General features: G+C 44.4%; 1 protein-coding gene across 3 annotated transcripts in view; it reads right to left on the bottom strand.

Annotated features, from left to right (window-relative positions):
• Window positions 1-680: 680 nt before the first annotated feature.
• VSTM2B (V-set and transmembrane domain containing 2B) overlaps window positions 681-12,482 on the bottom strand; it is a 38,685-nt gene continuing 26,883 nt past the window's right edge. For all 3 annotated transcript variants that reach the window (XM_009435193.5, XM_054674187.2, XM_054674188.2), the window contains one exon: window positions 681-1,386. In XM_009435193.5, coding sequence (XP_009433468.4) covers window positions 1,298-1,386 — 89 coding nt within the window. In that variant the 3' untranslated portion in view covers window positions 681-1,297. The remainder of the gene's footprint in view (window positions 1,387-12,482) is intronic.

Below are 12,482 nucleotides of genomic sequence, written 5' to 3'. Positions count from 1 at the left end.
CTGGCCAGCGGAGAACAGAAGTATTTGGTGAACAACATCAATGACAACCACACTTATTGAAACTGCAGGTGTTAAAATCTGGCTGGGTTTTAAACAAATCCATGGGCTCCAGCTATCTAATGAGATGCTGTCTTAGAATGAAGTATAAATAGTAGCCCCCACCCAGGGCATGCCCGTTTCCTTAGGGCATGTGTAACCTGCCCCAAATCTATGAGTTTCAGAGGCTCAAAGCAATCTTCAGATGCACAGGAAGGAGTGTGGCAAGCCCTACTTTCTCTCCAAATTCCCCCTTCAAACTAGCAGCAAAGCTAACCACAGTAAATACACCTTGATGTACAATCTCCAAGTGGGCGAATGAATTGCATGATTCATTGAAACGAAGTGGGGGAGGAGTGGTTCTTGACTTATTTCACACCTCCTCCTAGCGATCTCCTTTCCTTCAGGACCCAGGCTGGGGGCTCGTCTCACTGCCGCCTCCATGAAGTGCCCTGTCCCTAGGGGAGGCTGGTCAGGTGCTCCCATCTGCTCAGCGTGGTCTCAGCCAGGTGCCCTGGGCTGTCCTCCACGCCGGGTGACACCCAGCCAAAAGTGCAGCTGGCGTCAGAGCACAGGAGGGAACGGCAGGCAGCCAGGCTGCAGTGGGCACCAACGCTTGACATTCATACATGGCTGTAGAAAAGTTATTTCAAAGTTGTTTTTTATTCAACTGTTCTTCAGCAATATACAATACCGTTTATAAACAAGTGTCTGACCTTGTTTCCAATCTTTATTTAAAAATAAATATTATTGACAGTGAATTTTAATTATGATAAGATGTGTCTTTTTTAATCAAAATGCCTCAAAAGAAATAATTTAATAAAAAAGAAAAGCCCCTAAAGAAAAAAAGTAAATTAAAAAAAAATCCTAAACACAATAATCTACTAAAAATATTTTGCTTTGTCAAAAGGCTTTGACCCCAACATTTGTACATATTATCCTAAAGATAACTGCTCAACAGTTCGTGCAAAATGAAGACTTGGAGGCAAAGTGTAGAAAAGAAAACTACATTGAAGTAGAGAAATCATTGATTCCCATGCAGACTGCATGGGCCAAACTCCAAATTATTTGGAAACTAGATGCATTATTTTAGGTGTTCTACATTTGTGTAACTTTCCCAAAAATATGATTTATTTATTTTCCATGTGGACTTTTTCATGCGTCTCTCAGTCTCTCTTTGTCCATCCAGCGACGTGGTCCTCACCGAGGGCCCCGGGCAGATCACGTGCGGCCTCTGAGATGCTCGGGTTGGTCTTGTCTGTCAATGTCCCACGAGCAGGCGCAGGAACTTATGCAGAGCTAACAGGAGCAGGGACAAGAGTGGGTCTGCGGTGTAGCTACGGCCGGTGCCTGCAGGGGATGAGAAAACAGGCAAGGTTAATACCTGAGTCTCAAGAACCTAGGAGCTCACAGCAGACCAGGAACAGTGAGGCTTCCCCAGGCTGGGGCCACTCACGCTTAGCACCCAGCTGGAGGCTGGTGCATGGTGGCTGCCTTGGTTTAAAGATAAAGCATTTTGTTGCTGCAGTTTGTAATTTAAAGACCATACACTTTAGCATCCTAGTGAGATCAGACACAAGCGCCTGGCCTGAAGTGGGGAGTGACAGCTCTAATGTCCAAGTCATTACCTTATTTTAATAAAAAGATGATATGAGCTGGGTGTGGTGGATTATGCCTGTAATCCCAACACTTTGGGAGGCTGAGGCTGGAGGATCACTTGAGCCCAGGAGCTTGAGACCAGCCTGGGCAACATAGTGAGACCCCATCACAACAAAAAATAAAAAATTAGCTGTGTGTGGTGGCATGCACGTGTATTCCCAGCTGCTCAGAAGGCTGGATCGCTTGAGACCAAGAGTTGGAGGCTGCAGAGAGCTGTGATTGCACCACTGCACTCCAGCCTGGGAGACAGAGTGAGACTCTGTCTCAAAAAAAGAAAAAAAAAAAGACAATATGCTTCCTTCTCCCCAGATACATGCTGCAAAATGTCCTCATAATTTCTGGCCCTGCTTGTCCTCTTCCTCCATGAAGGCTACATGATCCCACACAATTCTGTCCCTTGTGCATCCCGGCATCCCCTCCATGCCCCTGCCTAAACTGCACAGCTTCGCACTCCCACGCACCCTGTCTCGGGCATCCTGATGTTGCTGTGTGTAAGTCTTTTTTCCACAGCAACCTTGTCTGTCCACCCTTTGGGTTGCAGTGTGGAGCTGAGAAATTGCAGGTTGGTGGAGATGAGTGGGCTGGGGTCTTTGAGGAATGACCCCAGCAACCTCTGGGTCACTCCCACCTGTCTCTCCAATGTGATCATATCCTGGCCCCTGGCCTGCCATGGATGCTGTAACACCTGTGCCTCACCCTGCTTCACCTTGGTCCCCCGCCTGGCTCCTCGTCGGTCCTTAGGGTCTTCATCTGTTTTAAGGCCTCCCGTGCAACTGGGGAAAGCCCACCCATAAACCCTGGGCTTCTCACCTGGAAAGTGGGATGCTCCCTCCAGGGTTATGACAGGAGCAAGTGTGGAAGCGCCCTGCATGATCCTTGGTGCTGCCAAAACCCCTGGGGGACGTCACTACTTGCTTAGAGTCAGCGGCATGAATGGATGCAGTTTTCAGCCCCGCCCTGCTCACCTGCACCATCCGGAGGCCTCTCTCCTCCCTTCTCTTGACCCCACCAGCTGGGCTGCAGCCCCGTGCCTATGAAGAGGGGTGTGGGAGACCCTACCCTGTGTCAATTTTCAGTAGTGCAGAGGGCTCGGCTACTTTCACTCCACCACTGCAGCCAGGATGGCTGGTTCCCTCCAGCCTTAATAAACAGAGACTTGAGGCTTCCCTGACAAGGCTGGGCCTGAATGCACAGCTCTCCTCTCTCCAGGTAGCAGCACGCTTAGTCCTTCCTATCCAAGGCGTCTCCTGCTCCTTAATTCTCCCTGCTCTGGCCATAGCTGTCTGTGTCATGGAGTTCATGTCCTGGCCCCCATCATCCTCTTTTTGTAGAAGGAGGAGGTTGTACAAATCATCTGGCCTGAAAGTCCAGGATTCCACCTGACCACTGTGGGAAACACAGGCTGTGTTCAAACATCCGAATGCAAAGTGGGTGGTGCTATCCGAGGGGCAGGTGAATTGTCCATAGACCATCGCTTCTGCACACAGTTCTGGGCCCCGGCTGAGAAGCGTTAGGACAGCAAAACTCCAGGTGTGCAGACCTTCCTCTCCAGATCTTTATGCTTCAGGCAGTCATCCCTCCTGGCCCTCCTGCAGCACAGCTCAGGCTGGTGCTCTGCCTCTGGGCCCCTTTTGTGGGAAGAATCGTCCTGCATTTGTCACTGCGAAGACTCCAATCTGCTCTCATTCCTTGCTGTCAGGCATTACTGGGAAGGACGACAGGCGGATGTGATGGACAAGCTGATGGATGCCCACGTGCCTGGGTGGAGTTCACTGAGGCTCGGGTGCGTGGAAAGTGGGGATCCAGCCAGGAGAGCAGGGTACTGCCTCCTGGGTACTTCACCCACAGCCAGACTGGTCCCATGGGCCTCACAGATCTCCTGGCTCTGATTAATTTAATTAATTAATCGAGATGGAGTTGCGCTCTTGTTACCCAGGCTGGAGTGCAATGGTGCAATCTCAGCTCACTGCAACCTCCATCTCCTGGGTTCAAGCAATTCTCCTGCCTCAGCCTCCCAAGTAGCTGGGATTACAGGCACCCCACACCAAGCCCAGCTAATTTTTTTTATTTTTAGTAGACATGGGGTTTCACCATGTTGTCCAGGCTTGTCTCGAACTCCTGACCTCAGGTGATCCACCTGCCTCGGCCTCCCAAAGTGCTGGGATTACAGGTGTGAGTCACTACGCTTGGCCTTTTTAATTTTTTTTATTTTTATTTTTTTGAGATGGCGTCTCACTCTGTCACCCAGGTTGGAGTGCAGTGGCGTGACCTCAGCTCACTGCAACCTCCGCCTCCTAGGTTCAAGTGATTCTCCTGCCTCAGCCTCTCAAGCAGCTGGGATTACAGGTGCTGGCCACCATGCTTGGCAAATTTTTGTATTTTTAGTAGAGATGGAATTTCATCATGTTGCCCAGGCTGGTCTCAAACTTCTGACCTCAAGTGATCTGCCCACTTTGACCTCCCAAAGTGCTGGGATTACAGGTATGAGCCATCGTGCCTGGCCCCTGGCTCTGATCTTTAGGCCTCTGCAAATCCTGACACGAAGGCAGGTGCAGGTGAGACAGAAATAATCTGCATGAGGTGTTTAAAGGTGGATGCACTTGTGCATGGAACTCCAGGCCCTCAGGGTATGCAGCGGCAGGAGAAATGGCTAACAGGAGGGTGAGCCTGGCAACGTGAACCTTGCCTGGTGCCCCATGGGACCGTTGGCATGGAGATTTCAGGAGACATTTAAAATTGCCTCTAAGTACTCCCAACTAGTCATTGGCACTATCACAGCCTCACCTACTCATGTTTAAAAGGTTTTAAATTGCAAGATTTTCAAAACACCGTTGATTGAAATAACCAGCCTGCACTCTGTGCTGGGCCAGGGTGGGGGCTACAGTGGCAGTGGGGCTGCAGCATTGGCTCCTGGAGGCTGATGCCTGGGGAGGGTTCACCCAGGGTCTGCTGTGTCTCTGTTGCTGGAAGTCCGTACGGGTGGCCAGGGTTTGGCTCCTGGATGACACTTCATTCTCTCCCTGGCCTGGCACTGATGTTGGGGTGGGAGGAAACCAAGAGAAGTGGTATGGTGCAGTGGGCTGGCACTGGAGAGATGGACTTCCAAGCCTAGTCCTGTTTCCAGCTTGCTATGTGACCCAGGGCAACATTCTTCACCTCATAAAATGGGATGTGCATGGCTCCATAAAATTAATATGTGCATGGACCCCTGGGCAGGGGTCCAGATTAAGCAATATCATAGTGGTTGATTGCAAAAATGGCTACAAGTCCCCCTTCCCCATCCCAGCATCCCTATCATAGTGCCCTCCCACACTGACTCTGGGCTTGGTCACATGACTTGCTTTTGCTGGTGGAACATTATCAGGTGTGAAGTGAGCAAAGGCCTGAAAAGTGCTTGTGCACTGAGGTTTGCCCTCTCTCTTGTGCCTCCTAGAACCCACTGTCACATGAACAAGCCTGGGCCAGCCTGCTGCAGGATAAGAGCCATGAGATGTCCTAGTGGACATCCCTCTAGACCAACATGGCCTCAACTGAATTAGCAGCTGATCATAGACACATGAATGAGCCCAACAGACCAGCAGAAGAATCGCCCAACTGAGCCCAGCCCAAATTGCTGAGCCACAGAATCCTGAGCTAAAAACAGCTGTGGTGTTCTGCCAAAGCCATTGAGTTTTGGGGACCTTCATTATGTATCAAAAGCTAACAATACAAACATGTAAACAACAGCGCCTCAAACAGAGTCAAGTGCCATGCAAATAGATGTTACAGAAAAAGGTGACATAGCTTCTTCTTTAAAAGGGCTGGAGAATAATCTTTCTCAAGTTGTGGATTTCCTTCTCTCAAGAGGAAAATTTTCCAAGCTAGAACCAGCAAGGCAAACTATCTCTTCAACCACCTACTTATTTATTTAAAATATTATTATACTTTAGGTTCTGGGATACATGTGCAGAATGTGCAGCTTTGTTACATAGGTATACACATACCATGGTAGTTTGCTACACCCATCAACCAGTCACCTACATTAGGTATTTCTCCTAATGCTATCCCTCCCCTAGCCTTTCAACCCCCAATAGGCCCCAGTGTGTGATGTTCCCCTCCCTGTGTCCATGTGTTCTCACTGTTCAACTCCCACTTATGAATGAGAACATGCGGTGTTTGGTTTTCTGTTCCTGTGTTAGTTTGCTGAGAATGGTGATTTCCAGCTTCATCCATGTCCCTGCAAAGGACATGAACTCATCTTTTTTATGCCTGCATAGTATTCCATGGTGTATATGTGCCACATTTTCTTTATCCAGTCTATCATTGATGGGGATTTGGGTTGGTTCCAAGTCTTTGCTATTGTGAACAGTGCTGCAATAAACATATATGTGCATGTGTCTTTATAGTAGAATGATTTATAATCCTTTGGGTATATACCCAGTAATGAGATTGTTGGGTCAAATGGTATTTCTGGTTCTAGATCCTTGAGGAATAGCCACATTGTCTTCCACAATGGTTGAGCTAATTTACACTCCCACCAACAGTGTAAAAGCGTTCCTATTTCTCCATATCCTCTCCAGCATCTGTTGTTTCCTGATTTTTAATGATTGCCATTCTAACTGGCGTGAGATGGTATCTCATTGTGGTTTTATTTTTATGTTTCTTTTTAAAAAATTTTTTATTTCGAGTATTGGGACACTTGTGCATGATGTGCAGGTTTGTTACATAGGTAAACATGTGCCATGGTGGTTTGCTGCACCTATCAACTCATCACCTAGGTATTAAGCCCCATATGCATTAGCTATTTATCCTGATGCTCTCCCTCCTAACCTCCCCACTGACAAGTCCCAGTGTGTGTCATTCCTCTCCCTGTGTTCATGTGTTTTCATTGTTCAGCTGCTACTTATTAATAATAACATGTGGTGTTTGGTTTTCTGTTCTTGCATTAGTTTCCTGAGGATAATGGCTTCCAGCTCCATCCATGTCCCTGTAAAGGACATGATCTCATTCCTTTTTATGGGTGCATAGTATTCTATGGTGTATACATACCACATTTTCTTTATCCAGTCTATGATTGATGGGCGTTTGGGTTGATTCCATGTCTTTGCTATTGTGAATAGTGCTGCAGTGAACACGTGTGTGCATGTATCTTTATAACAGAATGATTTATATTCCTTTGGGTAAATACCCAGTAATGGGATTGCTGGGTCAAATGATATTTCTTGTTCTAGGTCTTTGAGGAATCACCACACTGTTTCCCAAAATGGTTGAACTAATTTACATTCCCACCAACACTGTAAAAACACTTCTATTTCCCCACAGCCTTTCCAGCATCTATTGTTTCTTGACTTTTTAATAATCACCATTCTGACTGGTGTGAGATGGTATCTCATTGAGGTTTTGATTTGCATTCTCTAATGATCAGTGATGTTGAGCTTTATATATGTATACATATATATACATGTTTGTTGGCTGCATAAATATTTTCTTTTGAGAAGTGTCTGTTCATGTCCTTTGCCCAGTCTTTCATGAGGTTGTTTTTTTCTTGTAAATTTGTTTAAGTTTCTTGTAGTTTCTGGATATCACACCTTTGTCAGATGGATAGATTGCAAAAATTTTCTCCCATTCTATAGGTTGTCTGTTCACTCTGATGATAGTTTCTTTTGCTGCACAGAAGCTCTTTAGTTTAATTAGATCCCATTTGTCAATTTTTGCTTTTGTTGCAATTGCTTTTGACACTTTCGTCATGAAATCTTTGCCTGTGCCTATGTCCCAAATGGTATTGCCTGGATTTTCTTCTGGGGTTTTTATAGTTTTGGGTTTTACATTTAAGTCTTTTTTTTTTTTTTTTTTTTTTTTTTGAGATGGAGTTTTGCTCTTGTTGCCCAGGCTGGAGTGCAATGGCACCATCTCAGCTCACTGCAACCTCCATCTCCCGGGTTCAAGCAATTCTCCTGCCTCAGTGCCCTGAGTAGCTGGGATTACAGGCATCCACCACCACGCTCGGCTAATTTTTTGTATTTTCAGTAGAGATGGGGTTTCACCATGTTGGTCAGGCTGGTCTTGAACTCCTGACCTCGGGTGATCCACCCACCTTGGTCTCCCAAAGTGCTGGATTACAGGCATAAGCCACCGTGCCCAGCTTACATTTAAGTCTTTAATCCATCTTGAGTTAATTATTGTATAAGGTGTAAGGAAGAGGTCCAGTTTCAATTTTCTGCATATGGCTAGCCAGTTTTCCCAGCACCATTTATTAAATAGGGAATCCTTTCCCCATTGCTTGTTTTTGTCAGGTTTGTCAAAGATCAGATGGTTGCAGATGTGCGTCTTATTTATTTCTGAGTTCTCTATTCTGTTCCATTGGTCTATGTGGCTGTTTTGTATCAGTTTTTGTACCATGCTGTTTGGTTACTGTAGCCCTGTAGCATAGTTTGAAGTCAGGTAGCATGATGCCTCCAGCTTTGTTCTTTTTTGCTTAGGATTGTCCTGGCTATATGGACTCTTTTTGGGCTCCATATGAATTTTAAAATAGTTTTTAAAATAATTCTGTGAAGCATGTCAATGGTAGTTTAATGGGAATGGCATCGAATCTATAAATTGCTTTGGGTAGTATGGCCATTTTCACAACATTGATTCTTCCTATCCATGAGCATGGAATGTTTTTCCATTTGTTTGTGTCCTCTCTGATTTCCTTGAGCAGTGATTTGTAGTTCTCTTTGAAGAGATCCTTCACTTTTCTTGTCAGCTGTATTCCCAGGTATTTGATTCTCTTTGAAGCAATTGTGAATGGGAGTTCATTTGTGATTTGGCTCTCTTTTTGTCTATTGTTGCTTGTCTATCACAGGAATACTCGTGATTTTTGCACAATGATTTTGTATCCTGAGACTGCTGAAGTTGCTTATCAGCTTAAGTTGCTTTTTCGCTGAGACAATGGGGTTTTCTAGATATAGGATCATGTCATCTGCAAACAGACACAGTTCAACTTCCTCTCTTCCTATTTGAATACCCTTTATTTCTTTCTCTTGCCTGATTGTCCTGGCCAGAACTTCCAACACTATGGTGAATAGGAGTGGTGAGAGAGGGCATCCTTTTCCTGTGCTGGTTTTCAAGGGGAACACTTTCAGCTTTTGCCCATTCTGTAGATATTGGCTGTAGGTTTGTCATAAATGGCTTTCATTATTTTGAGGTATGTTCCATCAATACCTAGTTAATTGAGAGTTTTTGACATGAGGGGATGTTGAATTTTATCGAAGGCCTTTTCTATGTCTATTGAGATAATCATGTGGTTTTGGTCTTTCGTTCTGTTTAGAATTATGTTTTATGCATCCCAGGGCTGAAGCTGACTTGATTGTGGTGAATAAGGTTTTTGATGTGCCTCTAGATTTGGTGTGCCAGTATTTTATTGAGTATTTTTGCATCGATGTTCATCAAGGATATTGGCTTAAAGTTTTCTTTCTTTTTTTTTTTTTGTATCTCTGCCAGATTTTGGTATCAGGATGATGCTGGCCTCATAAAATGAGTTAGGGAGAAGTCCTTCCTTTTCAATTGTTTGGAATAGTTTAAGAAGAAATGGTAACAGCTCCTCTTTGTACCTCTGGTAGAATTCAGCTGTAAATCCCTCTGGTCTCAGGCTTTTGTTGGTTGGTAGGCTATTTATTACTGCCTCAATTTCAAAACTTATTACTGGTCTATTCAAGGATTCAACTTCTTCCTGGTTCAGTCTTGGGAGGTTATATGTATCCAGAAATTTTTTTGTTTCTTATAGAGTTTTTAGTTTATTTGCATAGAGGGGTTTATAGTGTTCTCTGATGGTTGTTTGTATTTCTGTGGGGTCAGTAGTGATAACTCCTTTATCATTTTTTATTTTCTATTTCATTCTTCTTTCTCTTCATCTTTATTAGTCTAGCTGGCAGTCTATTTATTTTATAAATTTTTCCAAAAAACTAGCTCCTGGATTCATTAATTTTTTGAAGGATTTTTCATGTCTCTATTTCCTTTAGTTCCACTCTGATCTTGGTTAACTATTTCTTTTCTTTTACTAGCTTTGGAGTTTGTTTTCTCTTGGTTCTCTAGTTCTTTTAGTTGTGATGCTAGGGTGTCAATTTGAGATCTTTCTACCTTTTTGATGTGGGCACTTAGTGCTATAATTTTCCCTCTTAACACTGCTTCAGTTGTGTCCCAGAAATTTTGGTACATTGTCCCTGTTCTCATTGATTTCAAATAACTTCTTGATTTCTGCCTTAATTTCATTATCTACTCAGGAGTCATTCAGGAGCTAGTTGTTCCATTTCCACATGGTCGTGTGGTTTTGAGTGAGTTTCTTAATTTTGAGTTCTAATTTGATTGCACTGTGGTCTGAGAGAATGTTATGATCTCAGTTCTTTTGCATTTGCTGAGGAGTGTTTTACTTCCAATTTTGTGATCGATTTTAGAGTAAGTGCCATGTGTCACCAAGAAGAATGCATATTCCGTTGTTTTTGGGTGGAGACTTCTGTAGTTATGTATCAGGTCCACTTAATCCAGAGCTGAGTTCAAGTCCTAAATATCCTTGTTAATTTTCTGTCTCAGTGATCTAATATTGACAATGGGGTGTTAAAGTCTCCCACTATTATTGTGTGGGAGTCTAAGTCTCTTTGTAGGTCTCTAAGAACTTGTTTTATGAATCTGGGTACTCCTGTATTGGGTGCATGTATATTTAGGATAGTTAGCTCTTCTTGTTGAATTGATCCTTTTTATCATTATGTAATGCCCTTTGTCTTTTTGATCTTTGTTGGCTTAAAGTCTGTTTTGTCAGAAACTAGAATTGCAACCCCTGCTTTTTTCTGCTTTCCATTTGCTTGGTAAATTTTCCTCTATCCCTTTATTTTGAGCTTATGTGTGTCTTCGCATGTAAGATGGGTCTCTTGAATACAGCACACCAATGGGTCCTGACTCTTTATCAGCTTGCCATTCTATGTCTTTTAATTGGGGCATTTAGAGCTTTTACATTTAAGGTTAATATTGTTATGTGTGCATTTGATCCTGTCATCATGATGCTAGTTGGTTATTTTGCAGACTTGTTGACATAGTTGCTTCATAGTGTCATTGGTCTTTGTACTTCAGTGTGTTTTTGCAGTGGCTGGCAAAAGTTTTTCCTTTCCATATTTAGTGCTTCCTTCAGGAGCTCTTGCAAGGCAGGCCTAGTGGTGACAAATTCCCTTAGCATTTGCTTGTCTGAAAAGATTTTATTTCTTCTTCGCTTATAAAGTTTAGTTTGGCTGGATATGATATTCTGTGTTGGAAATTCTTTTAAGAATGTTGAATATTGGCCCCCAGTTTCTTCTGGCTTTAGGGTTTCTGCTAAGAGGTCCACCATTAGTATAATGGGCTTCCCTTTGTAGGTGATCTGGCCTATCTCTTTGGCTGCCCTTAACATTTTTTTCTTCATTTCAACCTTGGAGAATCTGATGATTATGTGTCTTGGGGTTGATCTTCTCATGGAGTATCTTTCTGGGGTTCTCTGGGTTTCCTGAATTTGAATGTTGGCCTGTCTTGCTAGGTTGGGGAAGTTCTCCTGGATGATATCGTGAAGTGTGTTTTCCAACTTGGTTCTGTTCTCCCCACCTCTTTCAGGCACTTCAACCAGTTGTGGGTTTGGTCTTTCTACATAATCCCATAGTTCTTGGAGGTTTTGTTCATTCCTTTTCATTCTTTTTTCTCTAATTTGGTCTGCTGGTCTTATTTCAGTGAGATAGTCTTCAAGCTCTGAAATTCTTTCCCCCACTTGGTCAATTCGGCTATTGATATTTCTGATTGTATTGTCAAGTTCTTGTGTTGTGTTTCTCAGCTCCATCAGGTCATTTTGGTTCCTCTCTAAACTGGTTATTCTGGTTAACAGCTCCTGTAATGTTTTCTCATGTCTCTTAGTGCAGTAAAGTTTGTTATTATCCACCTTCTGAAGCCTACTTCTGTCAATTCATCCATCTCAGCCTCTGCCCCATTCTGTGCTCTTGTTGGAGAGGTGTTGCAATCATTTTGAGGAGAAGAGGCACTCTGGCATTCTGAGTTTTCAGTGTTTTTTCATTGATTCTCATCTTTGTGAGTTTATGTAGCTTCAATCTTTGAGGCTGCTGGCCTTTGGTTGGGGTTTTCTTGCAGGGACTTTTTTTGTTGATGCTGTTGTTGTTGCTTTCTGTTTGTTTGTTTTTGTTTTAACAGTCAGGCCCCGCTTCTGTAGGGCTTCTGTGGTTTGCTGGGGGTCCACTCCAGACCCTATTCACCTGGGTTTCTCCCACACCTGGAGGTGTCACCAGTGGAGGCTGCAGAACAGCAAAGATGGCTGCCTGCTCCTTCCTCTGGGATCTCCATCCCGGAGAGGCACCAACCTGATGCCAGCATGAACACTCCTGTATGAAGTGTATGGTGACCCTTGTTCTGGGGGGTCTTGGTCAGCAGGCACGGGATCTGGTACTGCTTAATGAAACACTTTGGCTACCCCTTGGCAGAGGGGGTGTGCTATGCTGGGGGGGATCCCACTTGTCCAGACTGCCCAGATTCCTCAGAGCCAGCAGGGGAAAAGACTAAGTCTGCTGATCTGTGAAGACCGCAGACGCCCCTCCCGCTAGGTGCTCAGTCCCAGGGAGATCAGAGCTCTGTCCCTATATGCCTGGCTGTAGTTGCTGAAATTCCTGCAGGGAGGCCCTACCAGGTGAGGAGGGATGGGTCAGGGTTGGGCCTAAAGGGGCAGTCTGACCTTGATCTGCCACAGCTGCTGTACTGCACTGTGGGGAATTCCTCCTGGGTCCAAACCACCTAGTCTCCCCAATACT

This window comes from Pan troglodytes, chromosome 20 (genome assembly GCF_028858775.2).
Source record: "Pan troglodytes isolate AG18354 chromosome 20, NHGRI_mPanTro3-v2.0_pri, whole genome shotgun sequence".
NCBI lineage: Eukaryota > Metazoa > Chordata > Mammalia > Primates > Hominidae > Pan > Pan troglodytes.
This window is presented reverse-complemented; position numbering and strand designations above follow the sequence as displayed.